The sequence below is a fragment of the Psammomys obesus genome, unplaced genomic scaffold (genome assembly GCF_907164565.1).
Source record: "Psammomys obesus unplaced genomic scaffold, mPsaObe1.curated_primary_1811, whole genome shotgun sequence".
Lineage (NCBI taxonomy): Eukaryota > Metazoa > Chordata > Mammalia > Rodentia > Muridae > Psammomys > Psammomys obesus.
This window is the reverse complement of record NW_026596051.1, coordinates 17,863,193-17,885,492: the sequence shown is the minus strand read 5'-3', so window position 1 is coordinate 17,885,492 and position 22,300 is coordinate 17,863,193. Positions and strand designations below refer to the sequence as shown.

The 22,300-nt window shown below is 40.9% G+C and overlaps 1 protein-coding gene across 18 annotated transcripts in view; it reads right to left on the bottom strand.

Moving 5' to 3' along the window:
• The window catches only part of Add1 (adducin 1), a 64,809-nt gene that overhangs the window by 23,493 nt on the left and 19,016 nt on the right, over nt 1-22,300 (bottom strand). For all 18 annotated transcript variants that reach the window (XM_055623750.1, XM_055623752.1, XM_055623751.1 and 15 more), the window contains exons 2-6: nt 16,049-16,263; nt 10,769-10,931; nt 6,337-6,488; nt 1,429-1,509; nt 1,070-1,219 (exon numbers count right to left, since the gene is read on the bottom strand). In XM_055623750.1, coding sequence (XP_055479725.1) covers nt 1,070-1,219; nt 1,429-1,509; nt 6,337-6,488; nt 10,769-10,931; nt 16,049-16,243 — 741 coding nt within the window. In that variant the 5' untranslated portion in view covers nt 16,244-16,263. The remainder of the gene's footprint in view (nt 1-1,069; nt 1,220-1,428; nt 1,510-6,336; nt 6,489-10,768; nt 10,932-16,048; nt 16,264-22,300) is intronic.

Below are 22,300 nucleotides of genomic sequence, written 5' to 3'. Positions count from 1 at the left end.
AGATAGATAGATAGATAGATAGATAGATAGATAGATAGATAGATAGATAGATAGATAGATAAGGCATAAGTGTAGCTGAAATAGTGAAGACCTGTAATCCTCACAGTGAGAGGCTGAGGCAGGAGAATCATATGTTCAAAGCCAACTTAGACTACATAAGGAGATCTTGTCCCAGTAGGTTAAAGCAAAAGAATTGCTACAAGAGGCTATCTCGCTCCTGGCCAGCCAGGGCTACACGGCAAGGGTCTATCTTTTAGAAATGAAGGAAGGGAGGGAGGGGGAGAAGAGAAGGAGGGAGGTCAAATTAGAGGCTGAGGGTATAGTTCAATGTTAGAATTATGTGGGCTTGGTTCTAGCCCCAGCAACACATACACACAGAGAGAAAGAGATTTTTTTAAATAAGGAAAGTCAAATGTTGAAAGTTTTTTTTTATTCCTGTGAGACTGCGTTGGAGGGGATGAACACCTGTGCGAGCACACACAGAGGCCTAGCAGCAGGCGTCCTATTCCACCTCTCTCTGCCTTATTTCCTTGAGACAGTGTCTCTTACTAAACCGAGGGCTGAGCTGGCAACCATCAAGACCCAGTGATCTTCCCTCCTCCCACGAATAGTGCTTCAGGTGCGCATGCCATCACATGCAGTGTTTTATGTTGATCCTGGGCATCTCAACCAAGGTCCTCTTGCTTGAAAAGCAAACAGTCTTACCTGCTGAGCCATCTCCCCAGGTCCAAGCATATTGTGTATGTGTGTGCGTGTGTGCGTGTGCATACAAGTGCACAAGTGTGTTTATAAAATATACAATTTAGACTTATTAACCTGCTACAACAAGCAAGAGCAAGTCAGAGCTTTAAGACCTACAAAGAAAGCTAGGTATAGTGGCACACGCCTTTAGTCCCAGCACTTGGAAGGCAGAAGCAGGCAGGCAGATCTCTGTGAATTTGAAGCCGACCTGGTCTATGTAGTAAGTTCCAGGACAGGCAGAAATATCTAGTAAGCCCCTGTTTCGGAAAACAAAAACAAACAAATAAATAACAGCGGACCTAAAAAGCTCGCAGAGTGGCACACTCACCGCAGCCCCTGCTGGTGTGTGGATGTGCACAATACACTTAGCATCTGGTCGTGCAGCATAAATGGCAGAATGTAATGTGAAGCCAGCCTGATTTACTCCTAGGTTAGTACTTCCACGATCTACTATATCTCCTTGTAGATTGACCTTAACCTGCAAATAAAGAGGCAAACCTTTAAAGTTGAACAAGATTTCAAGGTGCCCTTACTAGAAAACACCGAAAGCCAAGTTCTTCTAAAGGTTCCTCTCTAAACTAGCTATAGTTTTGTATCTTCAGTTATGCTCTGCAACTAGAAGTGAGGGAACTAAAAGGTCTAACACAATCGTTAGAAACACGATGCCAAAGAAAAGGGCATTCTCACCAAGCTGGATGCAGTCACTTCACTGTAGAGAAGTCCAAACGGTACGATGAGGAAGTGCTCCTGCTCGGAGTTCACTCTGGTCTACGGGAAAATGCCTGAGTTAGTACAGCAGTAATTTTACAGAGCTAATATTATCTGTGTCACTTATAGGGGACAAACTCACAGGTAAAAGACCAGGGAGGAACTAAAGCATATGGTCTATCACAGAGCTAAGATGTGCTGAGCACCTACTATACAGCAACTTAACTTCTCAAACACATAGTGGTCACGCCAATGAAAACTGACTCTACAGGGAACAAGCCAAATACCCCGGTTCCGTACTCACCCTCTGACAGGTCAGCTACTCATTATAAGGTTATTCTGGCCTCCAGTCTAATGGCAAAATGATGCTAATCCTCAGAAGTAGAATACTGAAACAAAACCTTTTTTGTTTTGCTTTGTTTTTTGTTTTTTTAAGTTTTTCAAAGGGCTACAGAAATGGCTCAACAATTAAGAGCACTTGCTGCTCTAGCAGAGAACCCAGGTCTGGTTCCCAGAACACCTATCAGGCAGGGGATCCAAACCCACTTCTGGAATCTGTATATACCAGTACACATGTGTGGTACACAGAGACAAGCAGGCACATACACATACACATAAGATAAATAAAAGTTTTAAATTATATTTACCATGCAAACCTGCAGGACAATGGAAAGATAGAGAGCAATAACAATCTTTCCTCAATGTTTGATACAGTTTTGAAGGTCTCTATACCAAAACATCATCACCTCTGTTTTTTTCTGCATCTTCCACAGCGTATGTCTCTCTCTACAATTCACTCGGCATAGAAAAGCACTATATATCCAGCATATACCAAACAGCAGGAATACAGCAATAAAAAAGAAGAGCTCTTCCCACAATAAAAAAAAAAACAAAAAACAACCTCATTTTCATAAGCAATGAGTTTTGGATAGCGCCCTTCTACAAAGTAGGCATGGCAAAGCATGCCTGTGATTACAGTACCAGGAAAGCTAAAATAGAATAATCTTGAGTTCAAGAGCCCCTACGTAAGACCTTTTCTCAAAAAAAAAAAAATGGTCGTTACAGATTAAAGAGAAGCATGTTAAACATTTGTTACTAGTTAATGAACTCCATAATACTAGCTAAGCTTAGGTAAAGTATTTATAAAGGGAGTGAGAGGAAGTGAAGAAGAGAAAGAAGAATTAATCTCCTAGCTACTAACAGCTTTTCATATAAAATATTTTAATTTTTTTCTATAAAGTTATTTTCTTGTATTTTGTTTATTTTATACTGAGTTTTCCTGCCCCCCCCCCCCAAGGGCAGCCTGGTCTATATAGCAAGTTTCACATTAGCCAGAGCTATATACAGTGAGACCCTTTCTCAAAAGACAACAATATATAATTCCAATTATAAGCTTAACATATTTACATGTTTTAATAAAAAACACTTAAAATATGTAAAGTAAAAGGAATTATACACAAAATTCAGACATCAAATGAAAGAAGGACATTCCAAAGTAGATTTCTTCAGCAGTGGTCTCTCTGTCTGTGCCCCTGTCCACCCTCCTCTGTACATGAAATGAGGATGGACAGCCTCAGACCCTCAGACGCTCTTAAAAACCAAACACAAGGCAGCACTGAGGAGGAAGAAGTGGGCTAAATACGACAGAGCAACAATGCTATAACCCCACATCCGGTACACGGGCCCAAGGGTGGACTCCAGACTACCACCTCAGAGCTCAGCATTCCAGGGAGCTGACTAGAGCTGATTAGGGACTAAAGCTGAAGCAAGCACCTGTGAGATTCTACGTTCTATAGGTGCTAATACTTAACACAAGACAGAAAGGCCTATGGACCAGCTAAGGATCACCAAAAAAGGATCCTCAGCCCAATATCCCAGCTGGACCACCCTGGCTTGTCCTTTCCCATCTCCAAGGCTTCTCTAAATCTCATACAACTTTAAAGATCTAAGTCAGACTACCCTCTCTAATCCTCAAACACCTGTCAGCACTTTAAAATCCCCTTAGCAGAAAATCCCCCGCCTGTCTTTCAGAGAAAGAACAGAATGTCTGCTTAGCACTTAGTTTTGCAGTGATACTGTTAATATCCCTTTTCTGTTAAGGATTTACATAATAATATCTAGATGGTATGCTGGTGTCTAATGTTAAAACAAACAGATGTCATAAATCTTAAAAACAAAAATACTTTAAAGTTTAAAAAGCCAAAAGAGAACAGTGCTTTCTTTTTCAAAGACTCCCTAATTCCTTATTGGTAACTCGGATTTTTTTTTAACTCTGTATTAATAACCAAACAGATCGCTTACAGACAGAGCAGTAAACATTTAATCGGCATCTTAATCCTGTCAATGCCAAACAAATTACAGTGGAAAGGGGAGAGGCCTATAATTTGAGTCAAATAGCATTCATAACAGGGTGAGTTACACACAGCATCTTAAAAACACACAAATAATGAAGCTACTGTTAAAGCCCGGGACATTTCCTATCCCTATTACAGCTGTAACATCTGCCTAGAACCAATTAGCGTTAGATCTCCAGCTGAGCTTTCTGTCCAGGATAATTAGCTGTAAAGGCCAGCAACTTCCCAGAGCCAGGATGGTCCCTGGCAAGTGAACTAAGCTAACTGGACCTACTGTTCAGCTATCAAAAGTTTCTAGTGAGTTCTTTGTCACAATTTTCCTAAAGTAATTCAATTCAGGCAGGGCTGGGCGCTATCCTGTGTCAGGCACTGCTCCGGTCCCAGGCACAAAATGGAAGCACAGCAGCTCTGCTTACAGAGCTGATGTTCCTGTGGACAAATACACCATTGCACAGATGGGTAACAATCACTGCTACATGGGACTAGAGCAGGAAACCTCTACACAAGAGTGCAATGCACTGTATCAATCTAATCAGCTTGCATTTCAAACAGTTCATTTTAACAGCAGTGATGTGAGCAGACAGCAAGGAGGCAACTCAGATCTTTAGTACAGATCACGTGAAGAGACAGCAGCACAGCACACTGCTAACAAGGAAAGCACTAGACCACTTCAGGAGGCAGAACATTCCTGAGCCTAAAAGGAGCTGAATTAAACATTAGTTATGAGCTCACAAGTGGAGAACCTCCACATATATATGGAGAAAAGTATCTAAGCTGGTGTGAACATTACTACTTCAAGACAAACAGGAATACTAGCAGGATTATAGTTTTTCTTTAGAACTCTGTAATACATATGGTACACAGTTGTTGCAATAAGCAGGTATTATAATAACTTCTTAAAATTTAGTACTGCCAAGTTAGAATCAGCCTGGGTCACATAATGAATTAAGGCTGGCCTCAAAAAATATCAAATGTGGGAGCTGGAGAAATGGCTCAGTGCTTAAAAGTGCTTTCTGCTCTTCCAGAGGATCCAAGTCCAGTACCAGCACCCACACTTGGTGACTTACAAGCCCCTGAAAGTCTAGTTGCAAGGGATCAAACACAATCCTCTGGTCTTCTTCAGCATCTGCAGGAATGATATACCAGAAGACAGACAGACAGACAGACAGACACACACACACACACACACAAATAAATAAATAAATAAACTTTTTAAAATAGTAAAGCTTTAGCTGGGCAGTAGTGGTACAAGCCTTTAATCCCAGCACTCTGGAGGCAGAGGCAGGCAGATCTCTGTGAGTTCGAGACCAACCTGGTCCACAGAGCGAGTTCAAGGTAGCCAGGGCTACACAGAGAAACCCTGTCTAGAAAAACAAAGACAAACAAACAAAAAGTAAAGTTCTTAAATCCAGTGAAAGAAATTCAATGAAAAAACAAACAAAAAACACAAGAGGTCAAAACAAGCTTTAAAACCAGAGGAAAAAAAGTTCAAAGAAACTACAATAAGTAACAGAAAGCAAGTTGCTTGTGCCTTAAGAGTCTAGAAGGGAGGCAATGAAAGTCACAGCTCGAATAGTGTGGCCATCGACACAAACAGTCCCCTTAGTTTTCTGTCATGATGAAGGCGGTTACTCAAAGAAGGGCAGGAGGTCATTGTTCTCTGGATTTATGCATTTGTTTGCTTACTGAGACAGAGTCACGTTTAGCTCAAACTAGCATTGAAACACAGTCAACGACGACCTTGAATTAATTTATTTATTGGGGGGAAATGTGGGATGTGCCACAGCACCTGTGTGAAGGCTAGAGAACAACCTAAAGGAATCCATCCTTCCTTCCTTCCTTCCTTCCTCCCTCCCTCCCTTCCTTCCTTCCTTCCTTCCTCCTCTCCCCTCCCCTCCCTTCCCCTTCCCTTCCCTTCCCTTCCCACCATGTGGGTATCAAGGACTGAATGCAGGGAGCTTACAACCAGCAGAGAGCGTTACTGAACTGATTGACCATGAAAACAAGCTGAGCTGATTGGTTAGAACCGGGCACAAGGGCAATACTCATGCTGTTCCCTCATACAACCTGAGTTGGAACAATAGTGAGTGCACAAAAAGCAGGCAGCCAGTAACAGTTGTTACAAAAATAAAGGGAGGAACAGAGAGGCCCTGATAATGCTGAAAAATGGTACAAAACTGAAGTAGCTGAAAAAACAATGCAGAGGAGGCTTTGACCAGAGTCAGGAAGAAAATATTGTTATTCTTAGATTTGTAAGTCATAAATGAATTTTAGGAATGGCTAATAATTTGATACACACTCATTAATTAGGTTAGCATACAAGAAAGACATTTTAAGAACTACTCTTATAACCTTTTAATCCAAACTTGGCAAGTCTGGTGTTCTGTAGCAAGGAATCCAAAGACAGAGTATTCTAAGATTTACTAAACTATGTGAGCAAAGATGGTGCTGGATAGTTACAGAATAAGCCACTTGTCACCCAGTTGCTACTGTGGAATAAGTTGCAGCAGGCGTTATAGTCTGGAGTACTCACTGTGATATGATTGTAGATAAGCTGAGACCACCCAAAGAGATCTGCTAGTCTGTAAAATGCTGCCAATTTACACCGCAATAACTTCTCCCCTTTGTCATATGCAATAGAATCAGATCCTCTAAGGTCATTCACAGGAGTAACCATACCAAGACCTAAAATAAAGAAAAACAAAGGTCAAAATTTTTTTCTACTTTTATTGGTATTTTTTGTATTTTTTGAATGTAAATCAATTACCATAGTCCTATTTATTGTCCATATTAGACCATAAAATTTCAAAATATTCAATGACAGAAAGACAATGTTCTCTCTGGCATTAATATATAGTTCGAAATAGTAACAAAAATGTAGCCAATTTTGTGAGATGCAGTAAAGAACAGATTAAAAGAAAATGTACAGCCTCTGGCTAGAGGCTGTCGAGTGCTGCATGTCAGGAAAAGCCTAAAAACTAGACTGTGAAAAAAAAAAAAAACAAAAAACAAGCCATATTTTGAAGATCTGTCTTACAAGTATTTCATCATTTGTAAGAATCCAAAAGAGCCAGCAGTTTAGTTCTTGAAAGATCTCTGAATCATGTTCAGTTACTTCAGTGAGTAGGTCAGGACCAAGTCATGAGACAGGTAGAAAGACAAAACCCAATAATATAATATTTCTCTAGCAACAAATGAGATGTGGTGATCAGGGGACAGTGAAGCAGACCAAATGGTTGACATCTGTCAAAAGACCACATGGGACAGATTATTGGTGTTTTGATCAGGCCTCAGAGATGTGGTGTACTGGTCTGTGAAAAAGCAGCTTGAGTATCTGTGGAAGGGAAAGTGGACTACGGTGAATACCTGGATAAAAATGAAATGAGGCAGCAAGCAACAAAAATCACAGCTGAGGACATATTTCCGAGTGACCAGACAAAAGAAAAGGCATACTACGTCTGATTCTTCTTTGATCATTGTTTGGTAAAATTTGCTTTCCAAATCATGCATAGTCTATAGTCTAAAGATAAAGATTAAAACATTTTATATAAAAAAGGAAATTTACACCAGGTAGTGGTGGCTTATGCCTTTAATCCTAGCACTTGGACGGCAGAGGGAGATCAAGGTCTGAGTTTGAAGCCATCCTGATCCAAAGAGTGAATTTCAGGACAGACAAGACTACAAAGAGAAACCCAAACTTGTATTAAACATAGCAAAAATGAAGAAAATATTACAAAAATTTTCATAGCAAAAATATTACATAGCAAAAATGAAGAAAAAATTAAATCTTGATTTCAGCAAAAGCTGGCTCTTTAAATTATAAAATCAAAAATAAAATAAACCTGTAGCCACAATTACCAACAAAACAGAGAGCAGAGGAAAAAAAATAAGAGGTGGAAGCTGGCCATGGTGGCTACACGCCGTTTATTCCAGCACTCGGGAGGCAGAGGCAAGTGGCTATCTGTGAGTTCAGGGTCAGCCTGGTCTACACAGTGAGTCCCAGGCCATCCAGGAGGGAGAGGGAGAGAAGAGAGGGTCACTACATACCCAACAGGCGTACAATGATACAAACTATAGCATTAAGTTCTTTAACTTAGATGAAGCAAATTCTTTGAAAGATACAACCTGCCCTTTCCTAAAGGGAAAGGGTAAGAGGAATGCATCTGGACCTAGGGAGAAGAGAGGTGAGGGTTGGGGAAAGAATTGAAAGGAGAAGAAAACGCGGTTAGGATGTAATATGTGAAAGAAAAAAAAATTTATTCCAGAAGAAACCATTACCAAACACCAGTATTTCTGTTAAGCTGAATTTGAAGTTGCACACATTTCCACAAAGAAAAATCTACGCACAGATGACACTGTGAGTTCTATGAAATATTGAAGAAAAAAATAACGCCACTTCTTCCAGACACCTCCCAATTCATTCTGGCTAGCATTACCTTGAAAAGCACACAAAGGCATTATAAAACAAAAATAAAAACAAAAAAACCACATCAACGTCAGTTATGAACAGAGACTTAAAGTACTTGATAAACAGAGTGTAGTGGTGCACACTTTTAATCCCAGCTCTTGGGAGGCAGAGGCAAAGGCAGGTTCGACCTCTGAGTTGAAGGCCAGCGTGAACTACAGAGTGAGTTCCAGGACAGCCAAGGCTACACAGAGAAACCCTGTCTCGAAAAAAACAAACAAACAAACAAACAAAAAAATCACAAGGACTGGTGTATCATAGGACTGATAACCTCCTCATTTCCATCCCTGGAACCCACATGGCAGGAGAGAAACAGCTCTTCCAAGCTGTCCTCTGACCTCAACAGAAGTACCTTGGCACACATTTGTCCACAGATAAACAAACCCAAAACAAATAAATAAAATTTAAAATTACTTTTAAAAGCAGAACTCATTAAGCTAGAGCTATAGGCCAGTGGGAGAATACTAGCCTACCAGTTACAAAATTCTAAGTTCATAGTCGCTTTGGCAGCACATATACAAAACCCTGAGTTCAATTCTCAGCACTAGAAAAACAAAAATCAAAATTCACCATTATCAAAATAAAAACAAATTTTGATGTGACTGTTTCAATAGCATTTGAATAGCAGAAGCATTTCACAAAACTCAACATCCTTCGGGATAGATACTCTAAGCAAATTAGAAATAAAAAAAAATTCTCAATAAAGAATATCTCTAAAAACTACTAACATCAAATATGGTAATGAGACTGAATATATTCCACATTAAGATTGAGGACAATTAGGATGTGCACTTCTGTACTAGTTCTGAATACAATACTGTCAACTCTAGCCAATGCAAGCTAAGGGGGAAAAGGAAAACAAAAACAGAACATTTGGAAGGAGGCAAGTCTTTCTTCGATCTTTTCCTTCTTCCTATTTGTTTTTCAGTTTTCTTTTTAATGAGTTATTACTAAAATTTACTTAAGAGGAGACAATGTATGGGTGAATGTATTCTTCTAATATTTAACTCATACCCATGTCATCTAATCCAGCAGGAATCCATGGGCAACATGAATGGCTTGATGTGACCATTAGACTTCATGCTGGTAAGTTAAATGATTCTCCATACTCTGCACACATTAATAATTGATCACCATCTGGTGTCAGTCAAGTTCTAAGAACACAATAAACAGAGGAGTAAACAGCAAATGTTTGGAGACTTAATTGAAACAGCCCCTTGTATTGTCAACCAGATCTGATCATCCAATAGACTGACAACATTGACCCAAGATACCTGTGTGCTGTGCTGTTGGTCACATCAGCTGACAACTCCAGCAGCCCTGGGATCCGCCTTGTGAGGCTAATGTTTATAAAGTCAACAGCTAAGGTAATCCTCCACCTGAGCAACACTCACTGCTCTTTGCTTATATTTACCCATGTTTACAACGGCTTTGTTTTTAAAATTTCTCACTTTTTCTAAGCAGTGGTAACAAGTGGTGGTAAGAAATGGAAGACAAGAAATGTTGCCCTTCGAGGCTGGAGAAATGGCTCAGTGGTTAAGAGCACTGTCTGCTCTTCCAAGGGACCCAGGTTCGGTTCCCAGCACCCACATGGCAGCTCACAGCTGTCTGTGACCTCAGTTCCAAAGGATCTGACACTTTCACACTAATGCACATAAAATAAAATTAAATAAATTATTTTTTAATGTTGCCCTAGGACTGGCTTAGCGTTAAAAGCGCTTGCTACTCTGGCTGAGGACTAGGGTTAAATTTCCACCGCCCAAATGTGGCTCACATCCTTCTGTAACTCCAGTTTCGGGAAACCCAATGCCCTCTCTTCTGAGGGATATGAACACACATAAAACAGAGTGAACATATCTAACAAGAACATTAAAAAAAAAAAAAAATGTTGCCCTAGATGTACACAGGCAAAACACTGATACACATAAAAACTTTTATAAAATGTTTAAAGTCATTTATCTTAGAAATAATTTCACTGGCTTATAGAAACTAAGTCATCCACACCCAAGGCACCTTCAAATTTACAACCTGTCTTATGGGTTTTCAAAATACTCAGGTGGTGGTGGCACATGCCTTTAGTCCCAGCACTTGGGAGGCAGAGGCAGGTAGATCTCTGCTCTACAAATCGAGTTCCAGGACAGCCAGGACTATACAGACAAAACCCTATCTTAAAAAAAAAAAAAAAGGGAAAAAAACCTCAATCCTGGGGCTGGAGAGATGACTCAGAGGTTAAAAGCACTGGCTGATGTTCCAAAGGTTCTGAATTCAATTCCCAGCAACCACATGGTGGCTCACAACCATCTAGAATGAGATCTGGTGCCCCCTTCTGGTGTGCAGACAGAACACTGTCTACATAATAAATAAATAAATCTTTAAAAACAACAACAACAACCTCTCTACTGTATATTATACAGTCGCATACTCATGTGGTGGCCACGAGAAAGCTTCAAGGTTTTATCTGGAAAGTTACAGATCACATGCAAAGCCAAGAACTACTCACTCATGTTCAAGGCAGCCATTCCTCCCTGTGGCGCTGCAGGGTAGACATTTGGTACATTTGCTGTCATAAAATCTGCAATCTGCTGTAATGCCAACAGGCCTGTGGGATTCTTCCCCTTCTTAAACTGTTCCTGTATCATTGATTCCAGTTCTTCACAGAAGGCCTGCAATGCACATTAAAACAGTCAAACGCTCTCTATTGGGAAGCAAGGGTACATGTGTAACTATCAGACAAATGTTTGTCTTCATCCAGTGCTAGAACAGCAAACAGTGGTCTGCGCATCTCACTTCTGAGAACATGTACTGATATATTCTTTTTGATAAGTAATTTAACTAACAAAAGGTTAAAAGTTAGAACAGGATTCGATTCATTAAAACCTATTTTAAGGAAATAATCAGGAATTACTATATTCATAAGGTAATTAATTTCAGCATCACAGATTTTTTTTTACAAAGTAGGTCATGTTTCAGAAATTAAAGAAGTGATTCAACATGGAATTCTACAGATGTGTTTAACAGAAAAATCTTAAAAATTAAATGGCATAAAATGTTCCTGATATGTTTTTAAATAAAAAGGTAAAACAGTCCGTTTTTATAAGAAAAAGATGCAAATCTAAACTAGAAAAAGATTAAAAGTATATTAAATGATAATTACAATTCCCAGTAACAAGATTATTGACAACTTTTATATTCTACTTTGTGCTGTCTAGTATTTTCTTCAAAATAGAGAATTGTTTTGTTAAAGTAGAAAAGAGCTGGCGTGGCAGTGCTGTTATCCTTGCAAGGGACTGGCTCAAGGCCACCCTAAACTACATAACAAGTTTAAAACAGCCTTACCTACATGAGACTCTATCTCAAACAAACTTCTTTAAGTAAAAGAGAAAGCTGGGAATGGGGCATACCTGTATTACCAACATCCGGGAGGCTGAAGCAGGAAGACGGCACATTCAAGGCCATCTTGAGCTACATAGTGAGACTCTGTCAACTAAAACATCAAAGAAACCCTGTATCTACTACTAACAAAAAATAATCCTCAATTAGGCAAAAACATGCAGCAGATTGATAATGATTTTAACATGAAGTTATTACTGGAGTAGAACAGATTTTTCTATGATGTGGTTTTTGGTTTTTGTAATAGAGGCTAGCTACCTAGCCATAGGTGGCCTGAAACTCTCTATGTAGACCAGGCCTTGAACTTACAGTGATCCTCCTGCCTTGGCTTTCTGACTACTGAGATTATACATTTATGTCACCACACCTATCTCAGGTATTTTTAACTTCCCTCAAACTGTCATAAATTATCACATACTTGTAAAGAAATAAATCCTTTTTTTTTCAAATAATTGTAAGTGATATCTCAAATGAAAATATTTATTCAGTAACCCATATAACTGTAAGTACTGTAAGTGATTTCAAGTTAAACTTATTTGTAGTTTTTCATTGCTTAATATGAAAATTTATTGAAAAAAATTACCAAGCCAGGTGTGGTGGCCCATGCTTGTAATCCCAGCACTAAGGGAGGCAGAGGCAGGCTGATCTCTGTGACTTTGAGGCCAGCCTGTTTACAAAGCGAGTCCAGAACAGCCAAGGCCACACAGAGAAACCCTGTCTCAAAACAAAACAAAACAAAACAAGAGAACAAAAAACAAACCCATACACACAGAAGAAAAGAAATTACTGAAGGGCAGTCTAGTTAATCTATCACTCAGAAACGCACAAGCAAATGTATGACTGCTAATTGAATGGAGTGTTGGCAGCCTTTTGCAAAGCAAAGATCTACCATCTCATAAGAAATAAAGTCAGTGCAAGTCAATGAAGGAGGGAAAACAAAGATGAAGTAGTAAAATCAATCAGCAAAACACAGCGACTGATCTGTCTTTGTTATCAATACACAAAATGCATGGAGATACATATAAATACACATACACAAAAGCTAAGAACGCTGCCTTCCACTGAACAGCACAAGCTACTGGTCACCAGGGGCTGCACGCTCAAACCCAGCCTGGGCTACATAAGGAAACTAATAAACAACAACAACAAAAAAAAAACAACTGAGCACAGTGCTTAAGGCTCAATTTAAAAGGCTTCCTGTCCTTATGAACCCTCTGTCTGAAAACTCAATCTATTTCAGTGCTTTCCAAATACACAAATATGTCTATGGGAAATCCAATCAAATGTGCTACCATCAGACCCTGTGTTAGACACTGAAGACTCTGACATAGGTAAGAATCCATACCATCAAGAACTCAAAGCCTTAGTAAGGAAAGAGTAGGTTGAGGGGCTGGAGAGATGGCTCAGTGGTTGAGAGCACTGGCTGCTCTTCTAGAGGACTGGGGTTCAATTTCCAGCAACCACATGGCAGCTCACAACTGTCCATAACTTCTGTTCCAGGGATCTGACACTCTCATACAGATACATGCAGTCGAAACACCAATGTACATAAAATAAAAATAAAATTATTAAAAAAAAAAAAAGAGTAGGTTGAGGGTCTTCCACTTCAGGAGACATTTATGTGCAATAGAATGGGTGACTCAGAGCAGTGCTCAGTGATGAGCCTGAGATAGCTCCATAGTTACGGTTTACCCCCCAGCCAGCAGTCACTGCCCAAGGACATTATGTGTTACTATGGCAACAAATCCTGATTGTTCAGCATCTACACTCTGACCTTTCTCTGCCAGATCTTTCTCCTGCAAGAACTCTGCTGTCCAATTCACCTTTGCCTCTTCTGCAGGCATACTCTAGACCCACCCATTCCTGATAACTGTACCCTCCTCCATCTCAAAGCCACAAATGGACTCTCCCACTGTCCCTTTCCAGTATCCAAATAACCTTTCCTCCTACCCCACTGTGATTCTAACACTCTTCATACTCCTCCTCACCTTCTCTGTATCCTGATGTCCCTCACTAAGCTTAGATAGATCCACAGTAATCATTCCTCCAAGTCTCCACTATTTCAAGTGGCAAAACCCTACAGAGATTAAATATTACTTTTCTTCCCTTCGGCTAATGTTTCAAAGGTAAAAGGAGCCATGAAGTCCAGCCCACATCAACAACTACCTTGTCTCACTGCAAGTTCATGACCTCTGACCTCAAGTTCCCCCTTCACATTAACCTCATTAACTTGATTTTCCCTAATAGCAAACATCATCCAAGAGGGACCAGATGGGCAAGGTGCTATGGTAAGAAGGGTGTGCTGAGCAGTGGTGGTGCACGCTTTTAATCCCAGCACACAGGAGGCAGAGGCAGGCAGATCTCTGTGAATTCCTGGCCAGTCTGGTCTATGAAACAAGTTCCAGGACAGCCAGGGCAACATAGAGAAACCCTGCTCAAAAAAAAAAAAAAAAAGGAAAAAGGCAACAACAACAAAAAGAAGCCTAGGAAGCTACTTATGCCACACAGAAATCTCACATGGGGCAAGACACAGGCTCAGGGTATGGGAATGTCCTCAGCCATTCAACACTTTCCAGACAAGTTCTTTCTACTTGGTCTAGCTACTGCTGTCCTCATGCCCGCAACCAGCATCTTCATTCCCGGTCCTCTTCTCATCTAATAAGTCAAGAACATTTGTGCACCCTTCCTCGTCAAACATCCAAAATCCTTCAACGTAATCCTCATAGGTACCTGGTCCTTGCTGTTGGCCAGAGTCTACAGCATGGGCAGGAAATGGTCACAGTCCAGCACCTTCACATTCATTTATCACTTCCGGGGTTCCCCAGGACCTTGAGCACTTCAACATTAGCAGGATTCTGCCCTGGACCCTCATCATGGCCCCACACTGGCTAGACAGGACTTTGTCATCACCTATTTAGTCAAACAGCTCAGAGGACTCCTGCAGGGCCTTCTGCTGCAGTGATCTCTCCCAGCTTTCCCTGAGACAAGATCTCACTGTGTATCCCTGGCTAGCCTGACTCCTACTCGAATTCTAGGATTAAAGGCATTAGCAACCATGCTGGAGGCGGGGTTCTCTTCTCTCTGCCCCCTCTATTACCTTCTCTCTCCTCTCCACTTTTTCTAAGCTCTGTATTCATTAAAAAGTTACCACCTGTCTTTATCACATTCTCGCCACCTAAGAATACAAAGCCAAATAAACCAGGACTGAGCCCCCTAAAAGTAAGAGTCAAAATAAATTCCCTTTCTCCTATAAGATTTTTTGCCAGGTACTTAATCAAAGCAAGAAAGTACCTGACACAGTAACATTCCTAATACTGCATCGGTTCCCTGGCTTACCCTGCTCTATGTCGTTGCTATGAGACGACTCTGGCCACCAATACTCCAAAGGAACAGAGCTACATGATATCAGAACATACCTTCTCCTAGCACAAGCCTATGTTAAAAAAACAAAGGTTAGGGGCTGGAGAGATGGCTTAGAGGTTAAGAGCACTGTCTGTTCTTCCAGAGGTCCTGAGTTCAATTCCCAGCAACCACATGGTGGCTCACAACCATCTATAATGAGATCTGGTCCCCTCTTCTGGCGTGTGGGTGTATGTGCAGATAGAGAACTTGTATACATAAAATAAACAAATCTTTAAAAAAAAAAAAAAGAAAAACAGGTTACAAAAAACTCTGCAACAGGAGACAAAACCAGATTAAAAAGAAAAAGGGGCGGGGAGGAGAATGTGCAGCACAGATACGGATAGCAGCATCAACGTGAGAGAGCTGTGAGGACAGGGCTTCCCGAACTACATTTCATCTAGAAGACACTCAGGTAGGTAGGAGTGTGGACCACAATTCTGACTGTAACAAATCAGGTGTTATGAGCTTAGGGATGGCAAAGAACACATGAAGGCCATACTGAGTGTCCCTTATTAAAAATATTTAGGGTCAGAATCAGAAGTATTTCAGATTTTGGAATATTTGCACAGGCTTTATCAGTTGATCATGCCTAATTCAAGCATCCTGAAATGCTCTCAAATCCAAATGTTTGAACCAATATGGTAATGCTTAAAATATTTGTCTTACATTTCTGGAACTGGGATGCTTGACCTATATTTTGAAGAAAACAGTGGGTTTTGCATTGTCCCCCTTCTTATAAAAACACTTTGGACAAACAATGAAGACAGTTCAAAAGAGAAATAAATACCTATCCTTTATAATTCTAAAATCTTTTCATTATGTTTGGGAACGTAAACCAAACAGAATTCTTTCAAAAAGTGTCTATGAACATGAAGCACAGGTGTGCTGGGTAATGAGGAACTCACTATGCCATTCAAACAACAGGCCTATGAGCACAGGCATCAGAAGGAAACTGGCCAAATTTGTTCTGAGCAAACTTTTTTCTTACGGGACTTTGTAGAATCATGGATACCCTCTTCTTCTGCTCCATCATATTGAAGTCCTGACGAAGGTCTGGTGCCATATTCCTCTCCCGCAAATATTCTGGATTGTTCTCATCGACTCTGTCAAAGTACCTCTCCTTGTGAGGGGCCGTGGTTGGGGGTGGTGAGGTCACCACTGCAGCCCGGGTATCACCATTCATTGCACAGTTTTTCTAGGGTCCTACAGAATGAAAACAAAAGACATTTTTGTGTTCAAATCAATGCCCATTAGGATTTCATTATGAGGACATCAACCTCAGAAAAAATACATTCTTCTATGTGGAGATATGCTGGCTCCTTTATGATCCAGAAGCACATGACTGTTCAACCATTCCCCTCCCTCCATTAATTAATCAATGCTGTATTTTGTTCTGGCCACTGTTTACTAGAGCACAGAAAAAAAAAAAAAAACAATCTAAAACAACTATTATGTATGTCCTCTGACAAATCCAAAAGGAGTAAGAAATTTAAATTTAACCATACGATAATTAACACTTAGATTTTTATCACACATTGACAGGAAAACTTTGACATGTTAAGACAAAACCTGTTTGTTTGTTTGAACTTTTTTCTGTGTTTGTTTCTTGAGACAGGGTCTCTCTACATAGCCCTGGCTATCCTGGAACTCACTCTGTAGACCAGGCTGGCCTCTGCAGTGCTAAGATTCAAACTGTGCATCACCACATCCACTCTAGCACTCTTCCTAATTTTTAAAGAGTAGAAAACAGGTGATTATGGTAGCTCTTGCCTATAATCCCAGCATTTTTTCCTCTATGACAGGGTTTCTCTGTGTAGCCCCAGCTGTCCTGGAACTCACTCTGTAGGCCAGTCTCAAACTCACAGAGGTCCGTCTGTCTCTATCTCTGGAGTGTGCCTGAGATGTACACGTTTAGGGTGAGAAATTCAAGGTCATCATAAGCTATCTAGTGAACCAGGCAAGTCAAGACTACACAAGACCCTGTCTCAAAACAAACAATCATTAATCCAGCTGGAAAAAGGAGGCCCGAGAGTCAAACCAAAGCAATGTAGCGCAGAGCTCTTGTTCTTAAACTCTCTGAACTACACTATACATGGTCAGTATGACAAGTGCAGCAGCGGCGAAATCCAGGAAACACAGGTAACGATGCCGTAAAGGAACAGGAAGCTGAGGCTGGAGAGAACGCATCTGTTACGAAAACGGTGGCTTTTCCCGAGTCCCCAAGATTTGCTCTCCACACCCACACTGTGCAGCTAAAACCACTGTTCTGTTACTATCGTGCCAACACCTTCTGACCTTCCCAGGCACCCAAACACACTCACACTGACAACCACACTCATGAATGAGTGTTAAAAGGGAGTGATGGGAAAGACATAGATGAAAAACTGGCTTTCAGCTACAAACTTAATACAGTCTGGAATTGACCTTTTCAAACAGGATCTCTCTGTACAACAGCTCTGGCTGTCCTGAAACTCTTTGTAGGCCAGTACTCAAGGTGACGAGGCAGGAGCATCACTCTGAGCTGGACACCAGCCTGGTCTACAAAACGAGTCCAGGACAGCCAAGGCTACCCAGAGAAACCCTGCACAATGCCAACTGCTTTTTTTTTTTTTTTTCCAACTGCTTTTTCTATTTTTGCTTCTTCACTAGATTTACTGTTCAACTACTGCTAACTTTTTCCAGGGTTTCTTGTGTATCCCTGGCTGTCCTGGAGCTCTCTGTAGACCAGGCTGGCCTTACACTCACAAAGATCCACCTGCCTCTCCCTCCTGAGCGCTGGTGTTTTGTTTTGTTTTTTTAAGACAGGGTCTCACCATCTAGCTCTGGCTGGCCTGGAACTCACTGTGTTAATCAGGCAGGCCTCAAACTCAGAAATCTATCTGACACTCTCCTAAGTGCCAGGATCAAAGGGCTATCCTACTACACCAGGCTTTTTCAACTTCCATAATAGTTTTACTTTGGCTAAAATTATAAAAATCTTTCAAAATGTACTGTTTACTGAAACAAAATTTGCCCTACCTTTTTTTTTCCCCTTGTGGTGCTGGGACTCAAACACCACAGGTCTCCAAGGGTAATAAGCCAGCACTCTGCTGTGAACTGCACCCCAGACCCAAATTCTTTCTGAGGGGCATCCCACGAGGGAAGGTTGCTAAGTAATAATTCGGTCTGCTGTTTTAGCTATTTTTCTGCAGGCTAAGTGGGAAAGTCTGGCAAGATTACAGGTAAGAAAGTAAAATACTGACCTCATTTTTTTTTCCGCAGAATCAATGGTCTGAATGTTCCTAGCTGTGAGGTAATTGGTTCTGTGAAGACTAGAGACAAAGGAAAGCTCTGAAGTAATAGCTAGGACTTGAAAGATGAGAACAGCACAAGGCTCTATTCTGTACACACTTGTGTTGCTTTGTTGGCTGTGGAGCTTCTGAAGAGAGAGCCAGGTTTCCTCTTTTAATCTAGGCAGGAAGCATTTAAAATCTCAAACACAAACTTAAGTAAAACTCTGTCAAAGCCATGCTCTTCAAAAATTCACCACATTAAATATTAGAGGTTTAAGTCTTTATGCTACCAAGTAATTATAAATGTACAGGTGTTTTCACAAAATAAGGATATTCTGTTAAAGTGAAAAAAAGCAAGATACAGAAAATGGTATATAGATTGTATATGTGAGGAGGTAAGTAAAACTCAATTATATTAGCATAAAAACGAGAAAATATACAAGAAATTGAAAATGGTAGAGCATTCAAAAGGAATAAGGAGGTGGGTAAATGGAGGGCAGTTATGATTATATGTATTAAATATACATTTGAAAGTTAATTTATAAAAATAATTTAAAAATAAAACAGCACTTAGATAATAAATAAGACAATAAATAAAATAATAAGCACCACTGAGGGTGTACAATGAACAGAAGATACTGTACTGTGTTGGCAGCAGCAGAATGACTGTGTAAAGAGTTCTTAAACTTTATTTATTATTGTGGGGAGAGGTCACAGGACTTTATAGAGTCAGTTCTCTCCTCCTACCTTTAAGTAAGGTCCGGGAATCAAACTCAGGTCACCATGTATACTCCACAAGCACTATCCTGCTGAGCCATCCTACCAACCCCACTTGTTTCAGGTTTTACAGTCTATACAGGTACTGAAATATATATATATATATATATATACTCTGTCACTGAGGTGTTTTAGTAGGGTGGCCTTAACCTGATTTCCAGATAATAAAATATAGCTTGTAAGAGACTGTGTCTTGGCTGGGCGCTAAGTGGTGAGGCACACCTTTCATCCCAGCACTCTCGAGGCAGAAGCAGACTAGATCTCCAAATTCTAGACCAGCCTGGTCTTCAGAGCAAGTTCCAGGACAGCCATGGCTAGGTAGTAAGACCCTCTCTCAAAACAAACAAACAAACAAACAAACAAACAAACAAACAAACACTGTGTCTTATTCTAAAGTAAATATACTAATTAGCTGAATTTTCAAATTAAGACTATAACAAATAAAATATAGCCCTTTCTTGTCTCTGCTCAAAATGTCTCCATTTGTATCTGAACAACTATTAATATGTTATCTCTCTAAACCTACACTGCTTGATTAAAACTGCTTGGGCTTGGGTTTTTCTTATTGTTGGTGGTGATTTGTCTGTTTTGCGACAGCCTAAAGGGTAGCCATGGCTGTCCTGGGTCTTGCTATGTGAAGATCCCCCTGCAACCACTACCTTAAGTGCTGAGATTAAAGGTGTATGCCACCAAATCTGGCCTACACTGAGTATTTCTAAATTTATATTAGCCCTGCTTGGCAGAGATTATTTCCACCTTGCCAAAAGCAGTGTAGTTCCAGCCTACCAGGATACAGGATACAGCACCATTCGGATTATGGTGATTTGAGTGAGAATGACCTCCACAGACTCGTATTTGAATACTTGGTCCCCAGCTGGTGGAACTGCCTCTGTTGGAGAAGGCATGTTGCTGGGGGAAGGAGGGAGGCTGCGGGGTTTCAAAGGCCCACACCATTCCTTGTTAGTTCTCCCCGCCCCCACTCTGCCTCCTACCTGTGGACTGGGATGTGCGCTCTCAGTTACTGCTCTAACCGTAGATCTGCATGCCTATTGCCACACTCCCCACCATGATGGCCATGAATTCTAATCCTCTGGAAGCACAAGTTCCCAAATTAATGCTTCTTTTATAAATCGCCTTAGTAATTAAAAAAGTAACGAAGACACTGGTGTTAAGAAATGCAAGGCAAGGCTTCCCCAAGGTGAGAGCATATATCATAGCTAGCCCTGAAGGTCACAGCTACTGAGCACAGCCCATCTTCCTGATCAGGACAGATAAGCTGGGCTCACACTTCTAAGCCTAACAGTGAGTTTATGTCATCCAGTGCATGGGAGCTGTTGAATAAAAATCTGTGGAATAAGACTGAACTGAAGCATTAGCAAACAGCAGCCCCAATGCTATAAATACCTCAGTAGACTGTTATGCTGTGTATCTTCCCAAAACCATCTATTGGAAACATAATCTTCATTCAGTTTAACAGTGCTGAGAGGTACAGCCTACGGTAAGTTATTAGGCTGTGAAAGTTCCTCACTTGTGAATAGTGGAAGTGGGTTCAGGCATAGATTCCCAATAAAAAAAATGAATTTGTTCCCTTTTTCTCTCTACCCACCCTTTAATAGCTTTCTGACAAAGGATGATGAGAGACAGTCCTCACCAATACCAGCACCTTCCTCCAGAACCATTAGCCAGTAAACTTTTGTTCCCAGTGAAGGTAAGGCTAGGTAAGGTGTAGCTCAGTGACAGAGTACTTACCTAGAATGCACAATGCCCTGGGTTTAATCCTCATCATGGGAGGGATAAAAAGAATAAGTATACTGTTACAGAAGATACTAATTAAACCTCTCTCTCCACTTTAAAAATGAACAATCTGAGCTGACACAATAGCCTATACCTGTAATCCCAGCAGTTGGGAGACAGACAAGTTTGAGACCAGTTTCCTCTACATAGTAACTACCAGGCCAAAAGGCTACAGTTTCACAGTGGGACCCAGACTAAAATAAACAATGAGTCAAGTGGCTGTGGTGCTCAACTTTAATCCCAGCATTGAGGCAGAGGCAGGCAGATCTCTGAGTTCAAGGCCAGCCTGGTCTACAAAGAGAGTTCCAGGACAGCCAGGGCTACACAAAGAAACCCTGTCTTGAAAAACAAAACAAAACAAAAAAAAACCCTAACCAAAATGGTGCTAGTGCAGCAGAAGTGACACTCACAGGTAAAGGGATGATCCAACTCTGAAAGGTTCCACAATCAGGTCACAGAAAAGAGACAGATCCTGTACAGCTTCTTAGACATGACGTAAGTAGAACCAAAACAAGGCAACAAAACAGGGAGTGCCTCTTTCAAAAGGAAGCCAGGCAGGAGAGGATCAGTGAGTGAATCACAGAATCAGAGAGGGAATGGTCTGTGTAGCGGTCTGGCAGTGCAGGGAGATGGGAAGGCCCGGGACAAGGTGATCATTCATAAAAGCCACACAGACTTGGGTGGTTGGAGCCATGACCAGGTGGCCTGTGTTCAGGAACAGCCTCTAGGCAGAGGGATAAATAAGAGGTCCATTAGAAGAAACTTATTCCAGAGTATAAGGCTACACCTGTCAAGTTACTATTGCTTTGGACATTTAATACATTTCCTTTACATTGTGGTAAAAGGGCAAAGAAACTAAGAAAGAATTAAGCATCTCGTTTCATTTTATATAAAAAACTAATGCCAGAGGTAGGGTTATTAGGGTTAAAACATCAAGGTGGCCAGGCGTGGTGGTACATGCCTTTAATCCCAGCACTCAGAGAGGTAGAGGCAGGTGGATCACTGTGAGTTCAAGGCCAGCCCAATCTACAAAGCAAGTCCAGGACAGCCAAGGCTACACAGAGAAACCCTGTCTCAAAAAAAATAAATAAAATAAAATAAAAGAAGGAAGAGGAGGAGAAAAAAGACTGTCCTATAAATGAGGATGGCTTCTAAGAAAGCCTTTGCCTATTCGAGGAAAGAGACCACCCTAGGCCACCTCAGAGATAGAAAGGCTAGACTAAAGGACTGAGGGGTAAAACTAAACACCAGAGCTCAGGGTCCCTGCCCTTGGGGTTTGGTCTGCTCTCCACTCTAAAGGATGCACTTCTGCTTTCTCTTATTCATCTGCTATAAACTCTGACGCTTGCTCTACCTGTGCCTTTTACTGTGAATGCTCCCTTGGGAATACAAGCACT